At 33.1% G+C, this 15,979-nt stretch overlaps 1 protein-coding gene across 1 annotated transcript in view; it reads right to left on the minus strand.

Moving 5' to 3' along the window:
• LOC111054292 (E3 ubiquitin-protein ligase CBL-B-B) overlaps positions 1-15,734 on the minus strand; it is a 185,658-nt gene extending 169,924 nt beyond the window's left edge. Inside the window, exon 1 of the mRNA XM_039425456.1 lies at positions 14,994-15,734. Coding sequence (XP_039281390.1) covers positions 14,994-15,538 — 545 coding nt within the window. The 5' untranslated portion in view covers positions 15,539-15,734. The remainder of the gene's footprint in view (positions 1-14,993) is intronic.
• Positions 15,735-15,979: the final 245 nt, after the last annotated feature.

The raw sequence follows: 15,979 nt of genomic DNA on the forward strand, positions 1-15,979 counted from the left end.
GTAAAAAAGTGTAAATAATAGTGAAGCTATAATAATTTGATAGTGAAGTGTGAATAGTAAGTGCAACTCTCAGTACGTATCATATACTATTAAACGAGCAACTTCTGGTTATATGTTTGGATGTTTAGATGTTTGTATTTCACCGGATCTCGAAAACGGCTCTAACGATTCTCACGAAATTCAGAACATAGTAGGTTTATAGTATAAAGATTCGATTGCACTGGGTCTCATCCCTGGGAAAACTCGCTGAAGGACATTAAAAGGATAATTTATTATTCATGCTTGGAAAAACAGCTGATAATAATTATTTCGTCGTCTGTTCGTGATGGAAGTGAGTGAGCGAGTTCATGTGTGTGGAACTGTGTCATAATTACGACTCAGCTGTAGAACTTTTGTAATCATTCAATCAGGTACTTAGTGCCGGTTGCAAAAAAGCCGGGTTATTTTCAATCCTGATTAATTGCAGTAGATTCATCTTTTTGGAATGGTTTTCTCTAATTTGGTTTACGTGAAGTTAATCAAATTAATCATCATTTACATCTACACTAAAATAGAAATATAATAGGAATACTAAACTACATCTATTCTAATAGGAATACGAATACTGAAATAAATATTCAGCAAGCACAACATTTTGAATTTTCAAAATATCTCACTCAACTGTGCAGTATCTACGTAGTTTCCAATCCTAATGGTATGACTCCTCAACTTGAGACCGTATTATTATAAACAGTATTCAAATTATACATCAAAGACTCTTGGAAAACTATAACCAACCAAACTCGTATTTATATTCACACTTAACCGATAGAGACAAGACTCATCAAGATTATGACATTTCATAGGGCACATTCTGTTGATGACGAATGAATCTTATAATTCAATCTCAAATTTATATTCACAAAGTACAAACATTTCAACTATACAACACAAATGCAATGAATTACAATCAATTCAAATAAAAAACATTCCTCATTAAAAATGATAAATGGAGCAATATTAGTATTAATGATATTGAAGAATTTAATTCAGTAAGAATAAAAATTATTTCAATCAAATTCGACGTGATATGAAATAAGTTCCAATGATTTTCAACAGACATTTAGAATATGAAATGCCACCAATGCCGACAGTTGTTGCCGTTTTGCAGCGAAGTGAGTGAGTGAGCATTTCGGTAGACTTCTCATCCTGAATCTAATGGAAACGTTTAATTTCTCCGCCGTTGATTCTAGCCGGATTTTCCGCGCACACTTCGCTCACTGAATTTCAATTCTGGAAAGCGTTTCCAACTTCTGGTTGTTAATTGCAGTCAAGACGAATGCCATAACAGCGAACAGCCCTGTAGCATCAGGACGGGTGCTAGATTATCTGGAGCGGCATTAATTAAAGCTGGGATAAGTTAGAAAGTTATTCATGCTAAATTCTGTCTCATTTTTATATCTTCTACTCGTGAAGATGATTCTCTTTTCAAAATTGTCGACTGGTCTGGAAGTTTCTGATTAACGAAAAACAATACTGTTTAGTACGATCAAGTTCATGCTTTATGGAGTCCTTCATCTATTGACATCTCCGACAACATCAATCAAGCACGTGAATCGATTTGAATTTCATCAATCAAACACATGAATCGATTTGAATTTCATCAATCAAGCACGTGAATCAACTTTAATTAAATCAATCAAGCACATGAATCGTTTAGAATTTCATCAATCAAGCACATGAATCGAATTATTGAATTTCATCAATGAAGCACGTGAATCGATTTTAATTTCATCTATCATCTAGCAAGCACATGAATCTATTTGAATTTCATCAATCAAGCACGTGAATCGAATTGAATTTCATCAATGAAGCACATGAATAGATTTGAATTTCATCTAGCAAGCACATGAATCAATTTGAATTTCATCAATCAAGCACGTGAATCGATTTGAATTTCATCAATCAAACTCGTGAATCAATTTGAATTTCATCAATCAAGCATTGATTTGAATTTTATGAGTTGAACGGATTACATCTTGTGAATCTTCACTTGGTTGGAGTTAATTCCTTCAACATTTTTACCAGCCAGCTTTAATCATTCTATTTCCACTATTTGTGTTTCCCCTCTATTCATAATAGATTAGAATATACATACAAACATTTATACAATTTAATTACTTTATTCGCCAGGAATTATCAAAAGATCATGCCAAACACAGCCTATAGTAACATGTTACATGTTGGGTGTTTGATAGCTAGAAAATAAAAAATAATGTTATATCAACCATTTCAGTTTTTTATTTATTTCATTGACAATCACAAATCATAATTACAATATAATTGACCGAGCGAAGTGAGGTCTAAGATTCAAGTCGACGGTTTGGCATTTCTCTTAATGTTTAAATGTTTATATGTTGAGCATTTACGGCGAAACGCGGTAATAGATTTTCATTAAATTTGACAGGTATGTTCCTTTTTTAATTGCGCGTCGACGTATATACAAGGTTTTTGGAAATTTTGCATTTCAAGGATAATATAAAAGGAAAAAGGAGCCTCCTTCATACGCCAATATTAGAGTAAAAATCAGACTATAGAATTATTCATCATAAATCAGCTGTCAAGTGATTACACAGATGTGTGGAGAAGCCAGTCTATTGCTGTATTTCCATAAGGTCTATAGTTTCAATCAGTTACTTGTGGATGAGAATACTGCGTGAGGTCTACTGTTCACAGAACTACTAGTATGATTGCCCAAAACTGTCTTCTCCCAAATTTTTACAAATAAAAGTTTCAAAAAAGAATGAGGTTAAGATTTCACTTTTCACTTCAAAAAGTCCAATTTCCACTTCAAAATTAATGACTAAACTAAAAATTTTGAATTTTGATATGTAAAAACTAATTAAAAACAATTATCATAATGTTCTGCAATAGAGTGAACTTGATAGGTATTCGAAATGTATATTATTCATGAAAGGTACATTTTCCTCGTTCTATTCCTCGAGAGAGTAGAGATATATCCATAAATATTTCAAGTGTTCTGAAACTGCTGTTTGCTATGAAGTAGGGCAGTCGAATAATAGAAATCTTACCCAAACTCATTAGCGTGGAGCAAAATGAAATCCAAAAATGTTGGAGAAAGAAATTCAGTACCTAATACAATCTTGGATGTGATGAAAAAATGTTAATTGATTTTAGAATTATTTCTAATGGAGAAAAGACTTTGAAGTGATTGAAAGAATTGTTGGAAAAATTGTTCAGTTTGTTGGAATGCGAGTAACAGCTCCAATCAACGCCAAAGTTTTGGGATGTGAGGTGGAGACTGGGAAGGAGGTACTCGCTCTGGCACTGGTACCGAACAGGTCGGCACGGAAGCTCACTCTTCAACTTGACAAACGAACGAACACGTTCCGCATCAATAGGGTTGAATTTCACGCAAAACAAAACAACATTGAAGCCTCTCCTTCATCTCCAAACCAAGGCAAGCTGCTAACACTAAAATGAGCGGCCCTCGTTCCACAATTCACTTGTTTTCACTTGAAAGTTTTTGCATTACTCCAGTTGCTAATTGAAGCCGATTAACAATAAACAATAACTGCAGGCACTAGACGAGTCGCAATGAAACTGAGCGCGTATTGTCAGTGAACACATCGAGTCCGCGTGAGTGAACTGCTTTGATGTCAATTTTCAACTCAATTTCAATTTTGAGAATTAATTAGGACTTGAATCATCCAACACTCAAATGAGAACTCACAGGAAAATTCTCTTGTATTTTCCATGTTTACTCTCAATTACTACTGTGGAAATAGTATATTTCGCACCAAGAGCAGAAAATGAGATTTTTCTGACTCGAAATCGGTTTTCACTAGAAAAGATTGAGAGCCGGAAAAACATTTTTGCCCGTGGTGCGAACGCTATTTTTCGCCACACACAAAAATAAACAATATATATATATTATATATATATATATATATATTATATATATATATATATTATATATATATATATATATTATATATATATATATATATATATATATATATGAGAATAGTTGTTTACTATGCACTTCCGAAAGCAGAAGTGGAAGGTGATAGCTCTAGCAAATCTGAGGTAATCTGAATATCAGGAAATTGACCAAGAATTTTTATTTTTTATTCTGATTTGTCTAAATAACCTAAAAGATGATGTTCAATTATGTGGGAGGTTGAGTTTATACTTTTTAATTCTTTCAAATGACAATAAGATGATATTATTATAAATGTTTTAATTATTGAATAATGAACAGAAATAATGAAAAGTTTTTTGATCAGCTGTTTTTTGATCACCTTTCTTAGTTCCATGTTAGCGGCCTAGGCCGGAAAGAAACCTGTTCTGACGTCAGACGAGAGTCGTCTGCAATGTCTTCAGATCTACGTAGGGACTGGAAAACAGCTGCTTTCTGTGCAGTGTGTTGAAAACAATATTTCCACATGTTGAAGGATTCATTGAAAAATTCAAGTGGTGATTGTCTATTATCATGACTTTCCACTTCCCAGAATTAACGACAATGATGATGGATGATAGTTCCTAGTTCTAGATGAGTTCCGAACCATCGAAAAGTGCTTTCGATGCACTCAACAAGAAAGCTTTGTATTTTTCAAGTGATAGCTATCCAATTATTGCTGTGGAAAACATTTCATTTTCGAAGAATTCATTGAAAAATTCTAGTGGCGATTGTTTATTAGCATAACTTCCCACTTCTCAGAATTAATGATGATAGATGATACTTACTAGTTCTAGAAGGGTTCCGAACCATCGAAATGTGTTTTCAAAGTAGTTGAAAGAAAAACATAGTCTTTTTCAAGTGATTATTATCATAGAGAAACAATAGCATAAGTAGATATCACCATGTCATGGTATAGGGCGTTTATGTCGCAACTTTTACTGTTATCTCAAGCTGATAGTCCAAGAGTAGTTCTAGTTCTTTCCTGTGAAGCTTTTTGACGCTGGTAGTCTCTCATATTGTGCCGTTCATATACTTTTACCCGGCCAAAACAGTAAAAATCGACAATAATCTACAGTAATCAGCTTGAGATAACAGTAAAAGTTGCGACATAAACGCCCTATAACATGGGATATCTACTTACGCTATTGTTTATCTATGGTATTATCCAATTACTACTGTGAAAACATTCTATGTTGAAAGAATTCATTTGAAGTGTTCAAGTGATTACTATCCATTTTCATGATTTTCCACTTCTGGGATTAGACGATAATGATGATTGATATTAGTTCCCTATACTCTGTACAAATTAATTTCAGACTTGGAGGAATAAGCGGCGTAGATAGATAGATATATTTATTGATAATTGATACAAGGCTGTTGCCTATGGTAACATTTACAAAAATTGCCAATAAACAATTGATTTACAAGTATTGACAATACTGATTTACATTCAATAATTATTGCAGAAAATAGAAGTAACAGACGTAAGGTGAAAAGCAATAGATAAGTTGGTGCTACCAGCTACCAGCTAGAACTGCCTTCAATAAAGCACACGGGCCACTAATGAAAGTAAAGAACCGGAATCAGAGGACAATAAAGTATACTATAGTCGAGAGTTAGTATACTTATACTATATATAGTATACTTATACTATATATAGTATACTTATACTATATATAGTATACTTGTAGTCGAGAGTTAGAGGATGCACCTTTTTGGAACAATAGCACAATTGGCAGGTAGCGCGGCCCCGTCTCCTTTCTTTTACCCTGTTAAATGATTCAAGTGCTGTATTAACAATCATCTAGTTCAAGGCACGATTATCCTGTACATCTATAAACCCTCTATAAAAATGCCAGAACATAAAAGAGTAAAGACTTAAAAACAGCATGAATTAAATGTAAAAGTCTTGATGAAAGCGACCCAATACAAAAGTATATGTCATTCATTCATTTTGTTCATTTATACAATAAGTACATTATCAAATATTTCATAGTTCATAGTTCATTATTTAATATTTCATATTTCATGTACAATAAGTACATTATCAAATATTTCATAGTTATTATAATATTTAATAATCATATTTCATTAATTATTGTTGCATTTTTATAATACAAATGATTGCACGGATATATCATCGATGAAGACAGCACAAATTAAAGACGACGACGACGACGGTAACGCTCATGACTCTGAAACTGAATCAGTTGGCCCACTTCCAGTCTTCATCTTAGCAAAATTATGGCCAACAAAACACATTGGATCCACCAAACTCAAACGCTCCAACTTCTATCAAGCACAAAAACGTTTTGGCATACATCTTTATTGTATGCCGCCAGCTAATCCAAATCTGGCATCAGACAAAATCATTTCCAAAAAATCAAGATTTATTACTACAGCAACAAATCTGTATTCAACACGGTACGTACAAAATTTAGCTGATTATGATCATAGAATATTATTGGGTATTGTATGTGTAATAAAATATCTGTGTACAGTCACATTATATTTTTTCATAAAAATGATATTACTTCTCACCATCGAGTAACACAATCCTATTATATTAAGCGAGCAATTTCTGTATATCTGTTTATATTTTTATATCTGGTTATTTATGTTCAACGGATCTCGAAAACGGCTCTAACGATTTTCACGAAATTTGAAACATAGTAGGTTTATGATATCAAAATTCGATTGCACTAGGTCTCATCCCTGGGAAAACTCGCTGAAGGCCATGAAAAGGATAATTCATCCTTGGAAAACAGATGATAATTTCGTCGTCTCTCGATAACAGAAGATGCGTGTGCCTGTGTGGGAGAGTGACAGAATTATTTCCAGCTGTGTAATCATAAATCAATCAGCGAGAAATGTTATCGAGCTAGACAATTTAATCGACTTGATCAACATAATCTGATTTGTTGACATGACATGATAATCCTCCTAAACTAGAGTAGGCTATATCATAATTTTCAAAGATGATCAATATTTGACAATTTTAAGTGATTAGTGAGTGTTATTTTAATATTCAATTTGGTTTGTAAATAATCTAAATTAGAACTTTTTTGTTTTCAAATGTTTGAACAGAAAATTGAACCTGAATTCAAGTGTATGGAACATAACCTACTTTCTGGACTATTTATAGTGTATAAATCAAAATTCGGGGAAGAAACAGTTTTGGGCTGTGCCTTGTTAGTCCTTCCCCAATCATTTTAAAGAATTGTGTTCGGTTTATCAAAAGCCTATAAATAAATAACGAGCGAAGCTCGGTGCCCCGATATCAAATATAAACTAAGACAACGCTCAATTAGTTCAACTCAATATTATTCTGAATGTGTATGTTCGAATCATTGAATAAACAACTATGAAGAAACACAAGAACTGTTAACTTAAGGCGATAAGAAGTTCGTGAGAAGAGAAAGCTTCAAAGTTTATCTACACAGCTCGAATGAAAACATATTTGATCGAGATTCAGTTCAGAACAGAGCTTTGTTTTCGAGCTCAATACAGTAGTTTAAATTATTCAAATCAACAAGTAATTTATTAATGAGCTGTTGACCTCACGCAACTGAAAACCTACACAAAAACTAAACTTTTCATTTATGTAAAAATCCATTATGAAGTTATGTTTTGAGCTGAACCCCTATGGACCTCCTAAAAACCGAGAACCCCTCTTATTAACTCAAAATCTATTACAAAGTTTTTGCATCAAACTGGACTCGAGAATTTTCTCAACTCGATATGGAAATCCGGATTATTCTAAAGCCGTGTCCACACTGAACAAATGTTCGACATACATGGTCGGCAAACATGTTTGTTGAGGAGCTCAGGGACAAACATTATAAAAAGTTTGGACAATCATTGTTTGTCAAACGAAAAATTACTGTTTTCCAAACATTTTCAGTGTTGACAGCTGTAAAACATAAAACCTGTTCTCCCCACTTACAAATATCTTGTTTGGTGACGCGTCCACACTGGCCACGGGCAAACATTGTTTGTCAAACATAATGAAATTTGCCCAAACTGTTTCAACAAACATGTTTATCGAACATTTGTCACGGATTTACAAAGAGCTTCAAAATAGAAGAAAAATAAACGTCACCATCAAAGAATTTTTTTAAGTGATGAAGGAACAAAAATCTTCAAAATAGAAGAAAAATAAACGTCACCATCAAAGTATTTTATCAAGTGATGCAGCAAGAACAAAAATATTTTATTCGCCTTATTATCACCTCCCACTTTCCACGATAACAAATGCATTCAATTACAAATTGATTACAAATATGGGAGTGGCAGAGAGCAGAGATCCTCTTACTGCAGATAACATTCTAATTCACGGCAGTCGATGCAATGTGCAATCCTATAGGCTAATAGCGTCAAGAACCGCTAATGAATACTAAACAATGCAAGTTACACGGCTCATTTACATGTAGTAGCTAAAATGATATAACAAGCCTACACAATCCAGAACTATTCCAATTAACTAATAATTATGGAGAATCTACGATTATCTTCCCATCATTTAACTATAGTGAGATTCACGTAAAAATAATTCCGTTTAGTGTATGCTGTATAAATAACATTAAAACTTCCCATTCCACCAATGCTAACAGTTTCCTGTGAATCTAACTATAGGTGCATGTATAGGTTATCTATAATTTATTATTAATACAGAGTGTCCCAAAATTGAAATTCCAAACTTCGGGAATAGGTTCTATGGGTCAGAAGCCGGTTAAAATTTAACCGGCTGTTGGGTAACTCAAAGTTAGAGACTCTCTCCCTCTACCATTCAACCATTACCAGCAATACAATACGATTATCCTATTATATTAAGCGAGCAAAATCTGTAAATTTTACATCTGTAACAGTTACAGCTGTTATATAGCTATGGTGAATGTGATATTTTTGAGCTCAAAATTTAAGTGTTTTTATTCTTTATTTTGTGAATTTATAGTTTGTTTCATGTTTTTAAGAAACTTTTATTATTAATCCATCCAAATTTAAAATTCTTTGTTTTATTCTAATTTATATTTTAGATTGTGATTTGGTGTACAAATTTGAATGGACATAACCTATAATATTTGGACAATTTAAAACTAAATTACGAAATTGAAGAAGTTTTAGGCAATAGCCTGTTTTTTCTTTTCCGATTCTTGTATTTTTTTTGCTAACCTTATAAATAAATAAATAAATAAATGGATATGGGTATCTGGTTATGTATGTCCAACGGATCTCGAAAACGACTCTAACGATTTTCACGAAATTTGGAACATAGTAGGTTTATGATATAAAAATTCGATTGCACTAGGTCTCATCCTTGGGAAAACTCGCTGAAGGACATGAAAAGGATATGAATTATTCATCCTTGGAAAAACACATGATAATTTCGTCGTCTGTCGATAACAGAAGATGCGTGGGACTGTGTGGGAGATCAACTGTGTAATCAATCATCTTATCTCACGAGAAATATAAATTTCTAGAAATTTTTATAGACTTGGTCAAAATAATCTGATTTGCTGACATGACATGGTAAATTCTAAATTAGAGTATATCATCATATTCAAAGTTAATCATTATTTTACAGTTTTAAGTGATTAGTGAGTGTTATTTTGTTATTCAATTTGGTTTGTAAACAATCTGAATTATAACTTTTCTGTTTTAAAATATTTGGACTGAAAAATTGGACCTGAATTCAAGTGTATGCAACATAACCTATAACCTATTTCTGGACTATTTATAGTGTATAAATCAAAATTCAGGGAAGAAATAGTTTTGGGCTGTGCCTGTTAGTCCTTCCCCGATTATTTTGAAGAATTGTGTTCTGTTCATCAATAAATAAATAGATAACGAGCGAAGCTCGTTGCCCCGATATTTATCATTATCTAGCGATGAGAGGCAGAAAACGGTTGCAAAATGCGGTGCCTTTGAACGCGATGCAGCAACGTAATAGCTGTTGATAAGGGAGACAACGATACCAGAAATCATGCTCTATTTGTAGATCTAGTGACAGCGAGACGACAAGAGTCAGATCTAGAATGGGCGATGGATGAAGCGCCGAGGTGATAACCGGAAAGGGGGGTGGAGGGGAGGCATGTGTTTATCAATGATGCAATAGCTCCAGGGCCAGATGGGTGGGGTGGGGGGCAGCTCCATTCAAGCCCACCACCCCCACCAGCACACTCTCGCACGGGCAGCAGTGCGCGCGCCCGTTAATGCTATCACCTCGTCCTGCCAGGTCAAAGCTAGCTCATATAGGATACCCCACGCGTCACAACTTCGTAGATAGCAATTTGTTTCTCTTCATAATATATATCTCTCTTCCTACTCAACGGCTACCAAATTTTCCACAGGCTGGCTAGTAATTTATGCGACCGTATAACTTTTCCACCTCGTATACACATCACAAGAAATGAATGAGAAATTTCAACAATATGCTAGTCGTCGTCAAGGATAGTGTATAGCTATGTATAGATAGTATATAGATAGTGTATAGATAGTATATCTATACACTATTCTTGAGTCGTCGTAGCTTTCAAGACAGGCTACCTAGACTATGTATTTACCAGCGTTCATGTAATCAGAAACATCCACTGAACCTAAGGCTCTATAAGCATTACTGGATACTTCTCAAAACTAGATTTATTCTATTAATTCATTATTCTTCGCATAACTCTCTCTTTCTTTTTTCTCTCAATTTCGCCCACATCACTTTTGAAATTGTAAAGTGTAAATAAAAGGCATTTATCTATCTCTCTCACTCTCTCTCTCTCATTTGGTAGAGAGTTAAATGGAAAGGATATTTTGAATATTCTTTCCGAAGAATGGGCATTGATATGTCCAAAGCTCCGCCAATTTATGTAGATGCATAACAATTTTATCTATAGTTATCACAAATTGCTTTTTTCATATCATATACAGTTCAATAATAATTTTCTTAGTCTATATTATGTAAATTCATCTATAATTTTGCTGTATTGTAAGCTATTTGACTTGATACTATGTACAGTGGATTGTTTTAGTTAATTTCCTATATTAAACATTCTAAATTCAAAATGTTATGTGATTATTTTGGGATCAAAGTGTATGTGTTTTAAATTGCTGAGAAATCATAACCTCTTTTGGACTAATATGCAATCAAAATACGGGATTGGAATGGTAAGGGCTATAAGCCTGTTTTTTCGTTTCCAATCATGTTATGATTAAGTTGTTTTGTCATTGTTAAATAAATATTGTATATAAGTGTATAAGCCAGTATATATTGTTTTAATCTACATGAATAAAGTACTCAATCAATCAATCAATCTCATTTGAAGTATTGTTCAGATACGTCTCCACAGACATTTACTTCAATTGCATATCTAAAGAGCCATGCCAATCCAATCTCGTAAATTGAGTGAAAGTATTATTCTGATTTGGAGTTTCAAGATTAATGATTTGGCGGTCCCTAGACAGTCATTATTATTATAAATTGAATATTATTGTACAATAGAAATTACCTACTTCTAACTTCAGGACACAGTGTCTATGACGTGTGTTATTCTAATTGTTTATTATTCATTCATGCCAGAATTACATTAAATTTTGATGATTAGGAGAGAATCAACAGGATAAACCCAAAACTGTTTCTCTCGCTATTTTTTATAAAAATTTTCTAAATGAAGTTATGTAAACACTTATGATGATGATCAAAGAAATTTACAGTCCAAATATAGAATATACTAAAAATTTTGTATCTAGGGACAACCATAATATGGACATGGACTTAGACATAATCAGACTGTAATAAATTGACAGTCCAAATATACATTTTATTAAAAATTTTGAATCTAGGGACCACCTTAATATAGATTTAGAATCTAAATAGGCTATATGGTCTCTTTCAGACAAAGTTGAGAAATGGAAGGTTTTGGGCAAGAGGGAGAGGCTGTTTTTTCTTTTATTAATATTGCATTTTCTTGCTTCATCCAAGAAATGAATGAAATAAAGATGTTTAAATGAAACAGAAAAACTTCAATAACATTAGCCTACCAGGCTTGTAACCGATTGGACTGAATTGATTGAATGTTTGATGGATTTATCAGACTTTACTACAGTATCCAGTTCATGAGATGATTGTGCTATAATTTTCTTATTAGTGTCATTTACTGTGAAAGAGGAACGGATAGTGTCATAAACTTTCTAGTACTTTTCTACGCACGAGTGGACGTATTTTATATAATTTGGTGAATGTACATTTCCAAAAAGATAGAATGGTTTGAGCTCCATGCAAGCCATACAGACGCCGTATAGCATTTCCTCTGTATAGCCTCAATTATTTCAAACTCCGGCCAATCATCATCATCATCATCATCATGCTATAGATCCTATCCCTGTTATTGATGTGCAACTTATATGGATTGGAACTTACTTAAAACCGTTACATACCATTGGGCCTTTGGTAGTTATCATGAAATATTTCAAGTGATTCTGAATTTTTATTAAGTTGCATCATGCCAACATATTTGATGCAAAAATAATACAAATTGGTGGATAGAAACTACTGTAGGGTTTATTACATTACACAGTACTACTTTAGGCCTGCGTTAAAACAATACTGTAGGGTGTACATGTACTACATTACATTGATTCACTAATATGCAATTTACTATAGAAAAAAATCTGGTGTGACACCCCACACAACTTTCCTTGCCGTTATGAAAATTGATCCCCTGACGCTAGTGGTCACGCGCATCTCAAGTCTACTATTCAAAGATCTGAGCCAGCTGGTGACAGGAAAATAACGCTGGAGACACACGAAGTCTGCTATCTCATAGTGAATGATTTAATGGAATAAACAGTTGCCAACTGTTTGCAATTGAATAATCACATTTTCTCGAATTTCGAGCTTATTTTCAATTTTAGGTGGAAATATTACAGAACATTAATTTTAAAGATTTTGATTCTCAATCTTTAACACTTGAAATTTTTTGTTTGGATTGTATCTGAAACCTGATAATTGGGAATCTAACATCAAACTTTGCATAGATGGGGTGGAACTCCTGAAATTTTTACAGATATGGGACTTGTGGCAGTTGATAGAGCTTATAAATTTGACTATTTATAATGTATGACATTATATTATGTATGAATTTAATCAAAATCGTTGGAGCAGTTTACGAGAAAATCGCGAAAACCCCTGTTTTTGACAACATTTTTGCCATCTCAGCCGCCATCTTGAATTGCATTTGATCGAAATTGTTTGTGTCAGATCCTTATATTGTAAGGACCTCCAGTTCCAAATTTCAAGTAATTCCGTTAATTGGTTGATGAGATATCGTGTACACAGACACACATACAGACCAATACCCCAAAAAAAAAACACTTTTTTGGACTCAATGGACCTTGAAACGTATAGAAATTTAGAAATTGGGGTACTTCATTTTTTTCGGAAAGCAATACTTTCCTTACCTATGGTAATACGGCAAGGAAAGTAGAAAAACAGTTATGAAACTAAGTAAATGAAAATTGGTGAGAGTGCAAAGCTTCAAATCAGATTGCACTACTAGTATCTCATATTCGAGTGACGACTGAGTGGACTTGTTAACAATTACAAGCCAGGCTTTGCTTGAATAATGGAGTGCACATTAAGCTCGGCTTAGCTAATGGAGATGGAGCAATACAAGGAAGCCTACATTCTAATATTAGATTTTCATAGGACAGCATGGAAATAGGAAACTTGAAATAACTTTCGGAACTACACACAGAAATGCAGCGACACAGCTATACGGTGATTTGGAACTATTTAGTGACTCAATTCAGCTTTTACTCATTTGATCAATTAAACACAAATTGTTTTATAACCTGACGTGGAATTTTTTGTGGTTGTATGGAGTGAACCGCTTGTTCTACAGTGGCCAGAGAGATTTTGTAGTCTCACATTCAGAATTAGAAAAGCAAAAGTAATATTGGGTTTCTAAAACTAGAACCCATCTGAGAAGATACAAATATTTTTAGAGACAGGTTTTTTATAGTTCAATCAGACATTTTGATTGTTCATTAGGTTAAAAAAACATAAATTATTTAGGCTAAACGATTTTCATTAAAATTTATAATTGAAAGAACATTGAGATTTTTGTTGTTTGGGTGACTAGCCTGCTTGCGGGGAGCAGTAGGACAGAGTCTCAGTGTGGGGATTATAACTTATTTAGGTATATAAAAAAATGGGATTAATGAGCTTTCATCTTTAAAAGAATCTAATCCAAACTTTTGATTAGATGTAATAGATTATTTGAGGTACTTAGGCTATAAATATTAACTTACATAATAACTATTTATGCATGAGATATAAGTTACCTATATGATATAAGCTCCAGCTGTATGAAAGAAACCTGATCTATACACTGGTGCTAAGTTTTACTGATAAAAGAGTTGAATATAAGTTAAAATCCTACCTAACATGTGAGATCCATGGGATAAGATATACATAATTTTGAGTGTAGAATAAAAGACTACAATCCTGTATTAAAAATTGTGAGCTTGATATGATTAGATTTTTAACAAAAAATATAAAAAGGGTTTTCTATTTAGGCTATCTTACATAATTTCAAATGTAGAAATGACAACCCAGTATAAATATATCTAATAGATTTAAAATATAACTTTTAGAATATATAAGAAAGAAATGTTGCAACGATAGGTTGGGTAACCAGGGTAGAAGCTAGTCATAAGATGAAATTGCTCTCCATGTTAAAATTTCATTAGGCTAGAAATCCAAACTTTAATAAGTAGAGCGTGAATATATTTTTTCAAATGGTAGCTTGACGAAGGAAATCCATCCTTCTTTTCCTTTGTTTGGTATTGGTTTTGTTAGCTTTGGTTTTGTTAACACTATTGCATGATGTTTACGTATGGCAATTTGCCCTTGGTAAGAATAATTTCAATAATTTGGTTTAAGATCGAATACTCATTGCGGTTTAAGCAACCCAACATGATGTTGTTTACTTTCAACTAATACAGTATAGTGTTAGGCTAGGTGGCTTGTCTTACTAACCTGTTTCCAAAGTTACTTCTCCAAAATTCAGCTGCGTCACTTTTTGTTATCCTGAATTGATCACCAGCAAAAACACCATTGGGAAAAATTGCCTTGAGTTCACTAAGCATATGACTGAAAATTAAACTAAGCTTTGTAAGATTTCTACGAAAATGTGAGTTTTCGTCGAACATCTTTTCCTTAGCTTCTTTGAACAGTTTAATAGCTTGTTTACACTTACGCATCAAATTAACAATAAACACGTTAAAATGTTCATTTGTGTTTAACAACATCATTTTATCTTCATACTTAGAATAAATGAGCCTTAGTCGTTGATAAGTGTCAGGTAAAATATCTAGTATGAACGGTGGAGAATTTTTCAAGTTCATCTTAGATTGCTGACATAACTTGACAACTTTATCCATCAATTTCCAAGTTTTATCAAGCGTCCTTTTGTCTGTTGCTAATTTAGGAGGAGCCATCGCTTCTGCAAAAGCCCCGTGCAATTTCGAAAATATTGAAGACAAATTTTTTTGTTGAACCACTCTAGTCCTATTAGCCGCCATAATGCATAGGCTTGGCTTTACACTTTACTAACACAAACTTCACTTTTCACATTTTGAATTTACTCAATATGGACACATTTTATAACGACACAACTTATTTATATTTCAAATATATTAAACAAACACAAACAACCTATGCAAACAACAGTACTACACCGTCTCACTTTCTCATGAATTGTCAGCCAGCCAACTTCGCCAATCACCAGTGATTAAACTTGAACATGGCTGCCAACTTACTAACTAGCCAAAGAATTGAAAACAATGCTGTAGAATATATCTTGAAAAACTGTATTTTTTATTATGACGGATATAATTGAAATTTCTCATTCAATTATTTTTATTTAAACCTATAATGATATTCATAAGCTACTAAGTGAGAAGAATTATCAATATAGTAGCTCTTCTTTTCAAGTGATATTTATGAAATTTAACATGTGAAGA

This window comes from Nilaparvata lugens, chromosome 3, assembly GCF_014356525.2.
Source record: "Nilaparvata lugens isolate BPH chromosome 3, ASM1435652v1, whole genome shotgun sequence".
In the NCBI taxonomy this organism is placed as follows: Eukaryota; Metazoa; Arthropoda; class Insecta; order Hemiptera; family Delphacidae; genus Nilaparvata; species Nilaparvata lugens.